Here is a 14,364-nt window from a genome sequence, read left to right as displayed (position 1 = left end):
GGCTAGCACTATAAATCGGCATCAGTCCGGACTAGTACAAGCAGCCACAAACATACAGACACACACACGTGCATGCACGTCTCTATATAAGTGCAATACTCTTATTTCTTATTTCTCTTATTTGCAAAACCCCATTTCACCTCATTAATGTTGAGGGTGTGAACGGTTGTGGTGCTAGCAGTAAGGACGCGGTAATATGACATTATTTGGAGACACCAAGAACATCCCCTTATTCCAATGTATTGTTTGCGTGTTGTTTAACGCCACAATCAGCTATATGGCGGCAGTCTGTAAATAATCGAGTCTGGACCAGACAATCCAGTGATTGACATCATGAGCATCGATCTACGCATTTGGGATACGATGACATGCATCAACCAAGTCAGCGAGCCTGACCACCTGATCCCGTTAGTCGCCTTTTACGACATATTCTACCCCTGATCTCCATGGGTCTCCAGTGTTTTGTATCTCCACTATGTCGTAACCACCCTACACCTATCCGCCACTGTTTGACCAAATAGGTATGACGCTACGAATAGCCGTCGAATCAAAAAACCCACATGAACGAAAGAAATGCTGTGTTTATTAGTGATAAGGGAAAGAAGATAACGTCACTTCCTGTGTTGGCGAATGGGTCCATGGGGATAAAATACCCTAGATAATCGAGGATGCCCAAAGAAATCATACACGGATTTCACGACGTCAGACAATCCTCACACTTAACTTTCGTTGGTGGATAGAGCGTCTGAACGGAGCGTTAAAGGCCGGTTGCCCGATCCCCGACCGCGTTAAACTAAGAGACGTACTTGCCATTACACTACCTGGGGCTCGGCATCAAGGGGATAAAGCAAGGCCTGGTTGGCTCAGAGTCAGTATATCCATGTTAACGCGGTTGCCTAGTGATATATAACCGGCATAAGTACCATACACAAACGTGCATGCACGTCTCTACATACATATAAGTGCAATAAGTTTTCACCGCGGGGAATATTATCACCGCGGTAGAAATAGTTTTCACCGCGGTGTAAATATTCCCAACGCGGTGATAATATTCACAACGCGGTGATAATATTTACACCGCGGTGGAAATAGTTTTCTGTGTATTCATTTTAGTTTTTGACATTTTCGTCTTGTGTTTTTAACATTTTCATTTTAGTTTTTTACCTTTTCGTTTTGGTTTTTGACGTTTCTATTTTAGTTTTTGACATTTTCACTTCACATTTCAGCGACTCAAAAGCTACTTAAAAGTACATTTTCTATGTTTTCGGATGTTTTTATACATGATTTATCACATATTTGTATGGCAGATTGTGTTAATTTGCAAAAGGTTAAGATAAAAGTAAGTTAAACATCAAAATATTGAAAAACAGACTCCATGTCCCTTATGGGCCACCGTATGTAACTTCATGGAACGTAATATTTCTACAATATAAGAAATGCACTACAGATAACAAACCAAAATAGATTTCCAGTATGGATTTCTGCATAGAATTTTGTATACAAGTGCAAGAAGGCATTACTGGTAATGCGTTTTGTTGACAATAGTGAATGTTCATTCTGTGAAATCGAAAATGAATCGCTAATACATGTATTTATGGAATGTCATCATGTTAGAAAATTGTGGACAGAATAGAACATTTCATAAAGAATATTTCTCCACAAACTATTCAATTTAATAATAACTTAATTATCTTTTGCTCCACACCAAGATTCAATAAGGTAATAAGTCTAATTACCATAGCCTGTAGTGAGTGAGTGAGTGTGGTTTTACGCCGCTTTTAGCAATATTCCAGCAATATCACGGCGGGGGACACCAGAAATCGGCTTCACACATTGTACCCATGTCGGGAATCGAACCTGGGTCTTCGGCGTGACAAGCGAACGCTTTAACAACTAGGCTACACGACCGCCCCATCATTGCCTGTAAACGAGACGTGAAACACATTTCGCCTCACCTCATGTAAGCTGAACTCCTTCTCTTCATATCAAAACAGAGACATCAGGATACCAGCTGGATTTTAAAGTACGTCTCGAAATGATAACCCGTGGGAATAAAAGCATAATTTCAGTTCACTAGACGGCGTCACAGCATTCTCTGATGACGTCACTCTCAGTTGTATATATTTTTAATACGTCCCTCCGGCGATTCCACCGATGGTAGGAGTGGCAGAAGATCGAGGTCAGAGCTTCGCGAAAAGGCCGGTAGGAGGCAGTGTAAATTAGCACATTCCATAAACTGTTGGAAAATAGGGCAACAACACCAAATTTCAACCAGCCACTGATATCGTCCTCCTTCACGCCAATAATCAGCTGAATAATGCACACAAACACTGGCACATAAGATACACAGAACACACAAGCGGGCAAAAGTGCCATCAGAGAGATTTTAAGTCTTCGACGAAGATTGACGTTGCTAACGATCTTTAAGAAACAAAATACAATAACTCCAAATGTGCTCAAAGGCAGCACCAAGACGCCAGCCATTCGGCTCCCTATTCCAGATGTACTGTTGGTAAAAGCGGGAAGAGACATGGCCAAATGTGGATGGTATTCCGTGTCGATACCGGTCGATGTGATCAGTCCGATACGACACACGCCCAAGATGACCGTGAACACAACAGCTGCCATGAAACTTCTGGTTGTTACAATATTCATGTACTTCAATGGCCATTCAATTGCTATGTACCGATCTAACTCAGCCAAGGCGATGTTAAATGTCGTCTGCCCCAACAGAAACATGTGTATGCAGAAGGACACATTCTTCATGACATCGGAGTAGACGAAGCGGCGGGAAAACGCAGACGGCATGTAAAACACTAATATGAGACAACCCATGAAGAAGTCACAAACACCCATGAAGGCTATCACCCACAACGTCGGCATATGAAGTTCACGGGTCCTCACCACGACGAATACAACGACGCTGTTTGCCGAGATCACCAGAATACCAACCACGAGGTACGTCCAACCCAAGACCGTTGTGTCTTCGGAACTTCCAATCACGTGGTTTGTAGAGTTTACATCCGGGTCTGCCATCGTCATCTTATTTTAATTGGATCGCCTCCTCCGAAAAGATATGAACCTCTCTTTGACAATAATCAATAATGATAAAATGTTCTCTTTAAAATGGTCTCTGTGTCCGACACATTGAACACCGCATTCCAGCAAGTGTTGCCCTTAGTTGTACGAAGTGTATACCCAATGATCCCGCTTTAAATGAGTGTTCTTCTCTGTCAACTGGATCGGGGCTGATCAGTGCTGTAATGTAGATTCACCTTAGCGTGTTGATGAAAACTGCCAATAGCAGTCACAAACTGCCAATAGCAGCACCAAGGAAGACACTGCCGCTTGATATGGAGACGGTAACAAGAGACGACGGCCCATGAAACTGTATGTTGGTCATGTAATGTGGATTCACCTTAGCGTGTTGATGAAAACTGCCAATAGCAGCACCAAGGAAGACACTGCCGCTTGATATGGAGACGATAACAAGAGACGACGGCCAATGAAACTGTATGCTGGTCATGTGATGTAGATTCACCTTATCAAATACGAGACAGCCCCAATTTGTTCACGCAAGGGAACGGGTTGTATCGACGACATGAGACGTTTTATCGTTTTTGATGAAAACTGCGAAAACACAGCACCGAGGGGGGCACCGTCGTCCAACATGGAGACGGTGACGAGAAAAGATGACCAATAAATCTGTACACTGATTGTGAGTTACCGTGATCCGTGTATTGATGTTCTGAATGCAATAAGAGAGAGCGACCACTTGTTACACAAAATAGCGGGTTGCGTTAACGACATAAGGCATTATAACGTCTTGATGAAAACCATCAAGGCAGTCATGCTCGCTGCCACCAAACACGAAGACGAAATTATAAATATAGATTATATATTAATTTATATAAATAAGTCGTGATAAAATATGAGCTTCCTCTGATAAAAATAGTAATTATATACCTGGTTACTTTGGAAGAGCAAATGTGTCCTGCTACAAATTGGTTTCTTACTACGGTGGCCCATAAGGGAAATGGAGTCTGTTTTTCAATATTTTGATATTTCACTTACTGTTATCGTAACCTTTTGCAAATTAACACGATTTGTCATACAAATATAAAGAAGATATTGAATTGCTGAAAAGTGAAGCGAAAATGTCAAAAACTAAAATGAAAATGCCAAAATCAAAAGCGAAAATGTCAAAAACTAGAATGAAAATAGAGAAAACTATTTCCACTGCGGTGAAATTTCAGCGATTCATTAGCTACTTGAAAGTACATTTCCCATGTTTTCGGTTGTTTTTATACATGATTTATCACATATTTGTATGACAAATTGTGTTAATTTGCTAAAGGTTATGATAAAAGTAAGTGAAATATCAAAATATTGAAAACAGACTCCATGTCCCTTATGGGCCACCGTATCTTTCAATACATAATGGTAATTGTCACATTGTGGGTCTTCTTGGTAGACAGTGACAGTAAGTGAAACCTCACGTCCATCATGAGTTATTACACTGTCCGTATTCTTTTCAACAGGAACAATAAAACACGTTCACTAGTTGTTACTTATGAAGGCTGGATGTGGCATGGAGGAAAATATATTCGCCCAAGGCACTTATTGCTCACGATGTATTAGATATGTTGTCACATGGTGACATGAATATATTGTACCATAGGGGCGGTGGGGTAGTTTCCGGTTGGTCTTCTTCAATCCATGCTAGTCGACTAATGGGGTCGGGTGGTCAGGCTCATTTGGTTGATGCATGTATGTCATCGTGTCCCAATTACGTAGATCGATGCTCATTATGTCAATCACTGGATTTTCTGGTCCAGGCTCGATTATGTACAGACCGCTGAGTTCGGCGTTAAGCAACAAACGAACAGACAGACAAACAGTTATTCTGACGGTAGTAAACAGATTATACAGTAAACTTTGTAAACAGATTATACAGTAAACTTAGTAAACAGATTATACAGTAAACTTAGTAAACAGATTATACATTTAACTTCGTAAACAGATTATACAGTAAACTAATAAACAGATTAAACAGTAAACTTAGTAAACAGATTATACAGTAAACTTAGTAAACAGATTATACAGTAAACTTAGTAAACAGATTATACAGTAAACTTCGTAAACATCATATGAAGTAAACGAAGTCCTAAATTTTCTGTCGTACTGGAGAAAGACGGAAAACTCTGCTGCGATGTCAGTAGAGGTACTGGTGGCTCAGTCGATCAAGGAGCCGCAACTGGTTGTGCAGAGTTGTGTCCCGTCGGCACAGACGTATGGTCGCCCCGATTATCTTTGTCAGCACCATACCCGAACACGTTAAATAATCGAGTCTGGACCAGACAATCCAGTGGTTGATATCATGAGCATCAATCCACGCAATAGGGATCGATGACATGCATCAACCAAGTATGCTTCATTTGTTAACATGGAAGGTGTATTACTGAAACAGCCATTTTAACGCGGTTTTGAAAAGTATATATTTATATATCACAATGTCTCAGAGGAGCATGTGATCTGACGGATTAACGTGAGTGCGGGTTCTGCCAGCAGAGTGGGACATGCTTACCCTTTCCGCCGGTGTCATCACTAATTTTCAGTTGTCCTTTCATCGAATTATCACCCCTATTTTGCCCTTTATGCCAAACGGAATCTATTTCGGCATCGTTTATTCTCTTATATTGACGTTTTATATTTACACTGTCAACGCATACTTGTTGAATTATTTCATCATATTTTAAGTGATGATGGGTCAAGATGCAATCAATTATCTGTCCTATCCATCTACTACATCAATAACCCTTCTATAGTAAATTAAACTTCTTTCATTATAGACCGTGGAGATCGGGGGTAGAATAGGTCTTCAGCATCCCATCCTTGCCGTAAAAGTTGTCTTAAGGGGCGACTAACGGGATCGGGTAGTCAGGCTCGCTGACTTGGTTGATGCAAGTCATCGATCCAAATTGTGGGGATCGATGCTCGTGATGTCCATCACTGAATTGTGTTCGGCAAGGGAAACTGGACTTTTACAGTCAGTTAACTCCCTTGCCTCGGGAAGATGATTTTAAGCAGCTCAGATGGTCTTATATCGCCTCAGACCGCAAAGATTTCTTCTTGTTGCCAAGGGGCTGTTCTAAACACTTGGGCTGTTCTAAACACTAGGGCTGTTCTGAACACTTTGACACGTGAATTCTACTGGAAGATATTACATTGTAATATCATCATCTTACATATATACTCTGTACACACCTTGCTCACATTGGATATTCATTTATTATTAATAACAACATCATCTTACATATATACTCTGTACACACCTTGCACACATTAGATATTCATTTGTTATTAATAACAACATCATCTTACATATATAGTCTGTACACACCTTGCTCACATTGGATATTCATTTGTTATTAATAACAACATCATCTTACATTTATACTCCGTACACATCTTGCTCACATTGGATATTCATTTGTTATAAATAACATCATCTTACATATATACTCCATACACATCTTTCTCACATTGGATATTCATTTGTTTTTTAATAACATCATCTTACATATATACTCTGTACAGATCTTGCCCACATTGGATATTCATTTGTTATTAATAACATCATCTTACATATATACTCCCTACACACCTTGCTCACATTGGATATTCGTTTGTTATAAATAACATCTTCTTACTTTTTTACTCCGTACACATCTTGCTCACATTGGATATTCATTTGTTATTAATAACAACATCATCTTACATATATACTCCGTACACATCTTGCTCACATTGGATATTCATTTGTTATTAATAACAACATCATCTTACATTTATACTCCGTACACATCTGGCTCACATTGGATATTCATTTGTTATTAATAACACCATCTTACATTTATACTCCGTACACATCTTGCTCACATTGGATATTCATTTGTTTTAATAACAACATCATCTTACATATATAGTCTGTACACACCTTGCTCACATTGGATATTCATTTGTTATTAATAACAACATCATCTTACATATATAGTCTGTACACACCTTGCTCACATTGGATATTCATTTGTTATTAATAACAACATCATCTTACATATATAGTCTGTACACACCTTGCTCACATTGGATATTCATTTATTATTAATAACAACATCATCTTACATATATACTCTGTACACACCTTGCACACATTAGATATTCATTTGTTATTAATAACAACATCATCTTACATATATAGTCTGTACACACCTTGCTCACATTGGAAATTCATTTGTTATCAATAACAACATCATCTTACATATATACTCTGTACACACCTTGCTCACATTGGATATTCATTTGTTATTAATAACAACATCATCTTACATATATAGTCTGTACACACCTTGCTCACATTGGAAATTCATTTGTTATCAATAACAACATCATCTTACATATATACTCTGTACACACCTTGCTCACATTGGATATTCATTTGTTATTAACAACATCATCTTACATATATACTCCCTACACACCTTGCTCACATTGGATATTCGTTTGTTATAAATAACATCTTCTTACTTTTTTACTCCGTACACATCTTGCTCACATTTGATATCCATGTGTTATTAATAACAACATCATCTTACATATATAGTCTGTACACACCTTGCTCACATTGGATATTCATTTATTATTAATAACAACATCATCTTACATATATACTCTGTACACACCTTGCACACATTGGATATTCATTTGTTATCAATAACAACATCATCTTACATATATAGTCTGTACACACCTTGCTCACATTGGATATTCATTTATTATTAATAACAACATCATCTTACATATATAGTCTGTACACACCTTGCTCACATTGGGTATTCATTTGTTATCAATAACAACATCATCTTACATTTTATACTCCATACACATCTTTCTCAAATTAGATATTCATTTGTTATTAATAACAACATCTTACATATATACTCCATACACATCTTGCTCACATTGGATATCCATTTGTTATAAATAACATCATCTTACATATATACTCCATACACATCTTGCTCACATTGGATATTCATTTGTTTTTAACAACACCATCTTACATATATACTCCGTACACACCTTGCTCACATTGGATATTCATTTGTTATTAATAACATCATCTTACATATATACTCCGTACACATCTTGCTCAAATTGGATATTCATTTGTTTTTAACAACACCATCTTACATATATACTCCGTACACACCTTGCTCACATTGGATATTCATTTGTTATTAATAACACCATCTTACATATATACTCCGTACAGATCTTGCTCACATTGGATATTCATTTGTTATCAATAACAACATCTTACATATATACTCCGTACACATCTGGCTCACATTGGATATTCATCTTACATGTATACTCTGTACGCATCCTGTTCAAATTAAATATTTAATATTATTATCATGGACATTTTTTTTTTTTTTTTTGTGGTCGTTATGAATTATTTTTTTGTGGTCGTTATGACTATGGGATTGTGGCCATTTTGACTATTTTGTGGCCGTTTTGACTTTTGAGACTTGAGGCCGTTTTGACTACAACCAACAGTTGCCAACATGCTGCCCGCATCTCTTCTTGATTGGGAAGTGACTACAAGACACTTATAAACCACAAATAATTGTTTTCAATAAGTCGATTAAAGACCAACAATTTTAGTTGGGAACATGGGACATGGGTGATTCAGACATCTAAGGCACCGCATATCGCTGTGAACAGTTACGTCCCTTCTGCGTGCCAGAATCCTTGTTTCGTGGTTTCGAATCCGAGATCCGTTAAATTATAACTTTTGCACCATACCCGTTTCACCTAAGCGGTAAACGTTTAAATAAAAGTGACAAAACCCTTTCTATAATCTTCAGAGTCCATTGCATAATTCCGACTATATCATGCATCTCTTTCGGCTTTCTTCCGTCATTAAGCGCTAGTACTGAAATACTGTTCAAAGCTACGTTAAACCAAACCCACTCACTCACTCACCATTTTGTAGTTTCTGTAGAACGACCCAGCTCAAGTCCTTCGTCAAATTCCCAAGTAGACTGAGCTACTTTTACGAGACTTTATGAGCTACATATATGAAACTACATCCGGTCGCGTAAATTTGGAAAAATCCCAATGCAATTGTTTTTGTCAATACTCGAAATGCATCTTACCGAGGCAAGGGAGTAACTTGGCCTTAAAAGTCCAGTTTCCACCCTTACCGAACTAGGCTTCATTTATGGAGTTACATTTTGGCTGGACTAACGAGTCTATGCATAGTCCAATCAAAATCGCGTGACGAAATTGACATTGGGTTAGTAAACAACATGGCGACTGCCGTGCAGATTTCGGTCGACTGCAGAATTAGCAGCGCATGTATGCCGTCAACAGGGCGTCGAGAGATATTTTCTAAATCTTTCGATGTTTTTAACGAGGGTGCTCAAGGGAAAACCCGTTTTATAACAATAAAAGTCTTGATTTTCTACCAGATCGTCTTAACCGGGCGGCGATATTTTGTTTGAAGCAAATTCAAGTCATTTGAGAGTCAAGCAAATTCAAGTCATAAGTCATATGTAATCTGATTGGTCAATAGTGGGGACATAGAAGGGAGATAACTCGTAATCGCTCTTGGTGCCGCTACGATCGAGCCTAGAAATTCCAGTCTAGTTTTTCCACCCTAACCTGGATGCTCGAAATGAAGCATGGACTTGTCTTGGTAAACGTCTGAAAACTACAACCTACTACAAATATCCTTCGCATGGGCGTGGACGTGGTCAAGGACGTGTCAGAATCTTTCAACTCAAGCTGGAAAGGCCATTATTCCAATTTAAAGATTTTAAAATTGTTCTTGTGCCTGTAAAATATTTCAAAAAAATTCACCAATATTATTATATGCGGGTGGAAAATGTGGGGAATAAAATATCAAGAAAATATTGAAAAACTTCACGCAGTCTAGTTAAATGTATTTCTGGGAGTTGGTACGAGTGCTGCTGTCCTTCGGCAAGACAGGAAGCTATTGTATGCATGTCTCTTCTCAGATGACAGTGGTTACATACAGTATGTCCCTGCAGCCTACGTCAAGTGATGTGTGGGAGTTGGAAAGTTTGCTGCTGAAAAGCTGCCCTTGGCGAGGCCGGAAGTCCTTGTCTGCATTTATCTATTCAGTTGACAGTTGTTAGATATTTGATAACTCATTAAGGATGAATGATGAGATGTCCAGATCATTGTTATACCATGCTGATGAAATTGGGAGAATAAATACGGTTCTATTTTCACATGTATGGATTGCACAAGACATCGGTGATGATAAACAATTGTTATATACATTAAGACAACGATTTACACATATGTACATCCAGACCTGATGCAATTACAAATCCTATTGTTTTATCTTATTACAGAGCAGTTAAAGTATTTCCCTTTGATTTTGTTTTATGTTGTTTTGCGGACCCGGCAATATTCCAGCTATTTGACGGCGGTCTGTAAATAATTGAGACTGGACCAGACAATCCAGTGATTGACATCATGACCATCGATCCATTGGGACACGATGACATGCATCAACCAAGTCAGCGACGCTGACCACCCGATCCCGTTAGTTGCCTCTTTCGATGAGCATTGTCACATTTTACTGCAAGCATGGGTTGCTGAAGACCTATTCTACCCCGGATCTTCACGGGTCTTTCTCCATTTGAACCAGAATCCTACATCAGTAGCCTAGAGGATCGAACTCTTCAAAGTTGTCTGTAACATTACAAAATTTTAACGTGAATAAATCAAGGAAATTCAAAAATATAGATAACCCGGATACTCTGTGTACACAATGTAATTTAGCTTCTGTTGAAGATGAGTATCCTATTGTTCATATAACCTAAGTACTCTAGATTTAGAATAAGGTAGTTACCTCATTATAGCTTTGCCAACATTCGTCCAAAAATAAATTTGCTAAACACGAGAAATGTACATCTCCTTAAATTTGTTGCTCTGTTTACAAACATGTTTTATAATTCCCAACTCTCACGTGACCACTTACATTGTCACGTAAAACTGTACTATAGGTCATCTGGCCATACAACTGAACTGAATAAACCACTACTACTACTACTACTACTACTACTACTACTACTACTACTACTACTACTTCTACTACTACATAACTTTCGCTTCCATCACAGCAATGGCAATTGTGAGGCACGGGTACTCTCGCAGTAACTGCTTCTATAATCGATGCTAAGGGCAAGGCCATACAATAACATCAGTGATGCATAACAATCTAAATCTGATTGTATTCTTGTTCTATTATATTGTGCTTGGTCAAAAATATATTTAATACATCCTTCACGGATTGATGTAAATACATTGCGTCCAACTGATGTGAAAACGGATATTACAAACAGTATGTTTAAAGACCACAGGCCACATCTCGTCGGCGCGATCGACAAACGAAGTTTTATTTGGAACCTATTCTAACCCGCTACTGACAATGATTGGGAAAGAACTATTTTTCTCATGAATATTAGCATTCGTTGTGATCAAATCAACTGTTACATGAGAGGTTGCAAATAAGTCGTGTAACACCTTGAGATTTTCGAGACGATGTTCTTGAAGTCACATGTCGATGGGTTATTAATCACTCATGATTCAACGCTGCCAAGGAAACTCCAGTTGGCATTACGGCAAATGACTCAGGCAATGTGCATTCACTTAAAGTAATTTTCTTCAGATAATATAGAGTCGTTGAAAGAGACACGTCATTGTTGTGAACAATAGCTTGTTAGTCGCTTTAGAAAATGCTGGTCAATAGCAGTGAATAGACCCAACTGTTTATCCCTATATTTCAACAGCATATCTATAATTAGTACATAATTATCACCAACATACAGTTTCAATGGTCGTCGTCTCTTGTTATCGTCTCCATATCAGGCGGCAGTGTCTTCCTTGGTGCTGCTATTAGCAGTTTTCAACAAAAAGATAAAACGTCTCACGTCATCGATACAACCAGTTCCCTTGTGTGAACAACTGTCTCGTATTTGATAAGGTGAATCTACATTACATGACCAACATACAGTTTCATTGGTCGTCGTCTCTTGTTACCGTCTCCATATCAAGAGGCAGTGTCTTCCTTGGTGCTGCTATTGGCAGTTTTCATCAACACGCTAAGGTGAATCTACATTACATGACCAACATACAGTTTCATGGGCCGTCGTCTCTTGTTACCGTCTCCATATCAAGAGGCAGTGTCTTCCTTGGTGCTGCTATTGGCAGTTTTCATCAAAAACAATAAAACGTCTCACGTCATCGATACAACCCGTTCCCTTGTGTGAACAACTGTCTCGTATTTGATAAGGTGAATCTACATTAGATGACCAACAAACAGTTTCATTGGTCGTCGTCTCTTGTTACCGTCTCCATGTCAGGCGGCAGTGTCTTCCTTGGTGCTGCTATTGGCAGTTTTCATCAACACGCTAAGGTGAATCCACATTACAGCACTGATCAGCCCCGATCAAGCTGTCAGAGAAGAACACTCATCTAAAGCGGGATCATTGGGTATACACTTCGTACAACTAAGGGCAACATTTGCTGGAAAGCAGTGTTCAATGTGTCGGACACAGAGACCGTTTTAAAGAGTACATTTTATCGTTATTGATTATTGTCAAAGAGAGGTTCATATCTTTTCGGAGGAGAAGAAGACGATGGCAGACCCGGATGTAAACTCTACAAACCACGTGATTGGAAGTTCCGAAGACGCAACGGTCTTGGGTTGGACGTACCTCGTGGTTGGTATTCTGGTGATCTCGGCAAACAGCGTCGTTGTATTCGTCGTGGTGAGGACCCGTGAACTTCATATGCCGACGTTGTGGGTGATAGCCTTCATGGGTGTTTGTGACTTCTTCATGGGTTGTCTCATATTAGTGTTTTACATGCTGTCTGCGTTTTCCCGCCGCTTCGTCTACTTTCGATGTCATGAAGAATGTGTCCTTCTGTATACACATGTTTCTGTTGGGGCAGACGACATTTAACATCGCCTTGGCTGAGTTAGATCGGTACATAGCAATTGAATGGCCATTGAAGTACATGAATATTGTAACAACCAAAAGGTTCTTGGCAGCTGTTGTGTTGACGGTTATCCTGGGCGTGTGTCGTATCGGACTGATCACATCGACCGGTATCGACACGGAATACGATCCACATTTGGCCATGTCTCTTCCCGCTTTTACCAACAGTACATCTGGAATAGGGAGCCGAATGGCTGGCGTCTTGGTGCTGCCTTTGAGCACATTTGGAGTTATTGTATTTTGTTTCTTAAAGATCGTTAGCAACGTCAATCTTCGTCGAAGACTTAAAATCTCTCTGATGGCACTTTTGCCCGCTTGTGTGTTCTGTGTATCTTATGTGCCAGTGTTTGTGTGCATTATTCAGCTGATTATTGGCGTGAAGGAGGACGATATCAGTGGCTGGTTGAAATTTGGTGTTGTTGCCCTATTTTCCAACAGTTTATGGAATGTGCTAATTTACACTGCCTCCTACCGGCCTTTTCGCGAAGCTCTGACCTCGATCTTCTGCCACGCCTACCATCGGTGGAATCGCCGGAGGCACGTATTAAAAATATATACAACTGAGAGTGACGTCATCAGAGAATGCTGTGACGCCGTCTAGTGAACTGAAATTATGCTTTTATTCCCACGGGTTATCATTTCGAGACGTACTTTAAAAGCCAGCTGGTATCCTGATGTCTCTGTTTTGATATGAAGAGAAGGAGTTCAGCTTACATGAGGTGAGGCGAAATGTGTTTCACGTCTCGTTTACAGGCAATGATGGGGCGGTCGTGTAGCCTAGTTGTTAAAGCGTTCGCTCGTCACGCCGAAGACCCAGGTTCGATTCCCGACTTGGGTAAAATTTGTGAAGCCGATTTCTTGTGTCCCCCGCCGTGACATTGGACGTATTGAGGACATATGGAACCTGGGAGGCGTCATCACAGAACATATCTACATGAACTGAGTAATGTGTTTCTTCCTACGGGCTACCACTTCAAGGTAGTAGATGCACTTTAACATGGAGCTGGTTCCCTGGTGTCCCTGCGTCTTCAGCGTATATTTGGATATGGAGAGACGGAGTTCAGTGAACATGGCCGTGCGATTCCAGGAAGAATACACGTGCTTAGTTGCCTGATTTACACTACCTCAAAGTCAGACATTGTGTTCTCTGTATTTCTAGTCGACGTAATGGATCGGGTGGTGACGCTCGTGAGGTTGATGACGTCAACAGAAACCGATGGCGTGGGTAGTTGCTCATAATATCAACCTCAGGAGTGTC

The 14,364-nt window shown here is 39.5% G+C and overlaps 1 protein-coding gene across 1 annotated transcript; it reads right to left on the bottom strand.

Annotated features, from left to right (window-relative positions):
- Window positions 1-2,073: 2,073 nt before the first annotated feature.
- LOC139470462 (trace amine-associated receptor 1-like) lies at window positions 2,074-3,036 on the bottom strand. The gene has a single exon (XM_071252869.1). It carries the CDS (start codon window positions 3,034-3,036, stop codon window positions 2,074-2,076), a length of 963 nt encoding a protein of 320 aa, XP_071108970.1.
- Between the last annotated feature and the right edge of the window lie 11,328 nt (window positions 3,037-14,364).

The sequence above is a fragment of the Haliotis cracherodii genome, unplaced genomic scaffold (genome assembly GCF_022045235.1).
Source record: "Haliotis cracherodii isolate W230 unplaced genomic scaffold, xgHalCrac1.p SCAF_20, whole genome shotgun sequence".
Lineage (NCBI taxonomy): Eukaryota > Metazoa > Mollusca > Gastropoda > Lepetellida > Haliotidae > Haliotis > Haliotis cracherodii.
The sequence above is the reverse complement of the archived record's forward strand: the minus strand, read 5'-3'. Positions and strand labels throughout refer to the sequence as shown.

Bases quoted from the DNA above. Each gene is read 5' to 3' on its own strand.
- LOC139470462 (XM_071252869.1), bottom strand. From the start codon at position 3,036: ATGGCAGACCCGGATGTAAACTCTACAAACCACGTGATTGGAAGTTCC.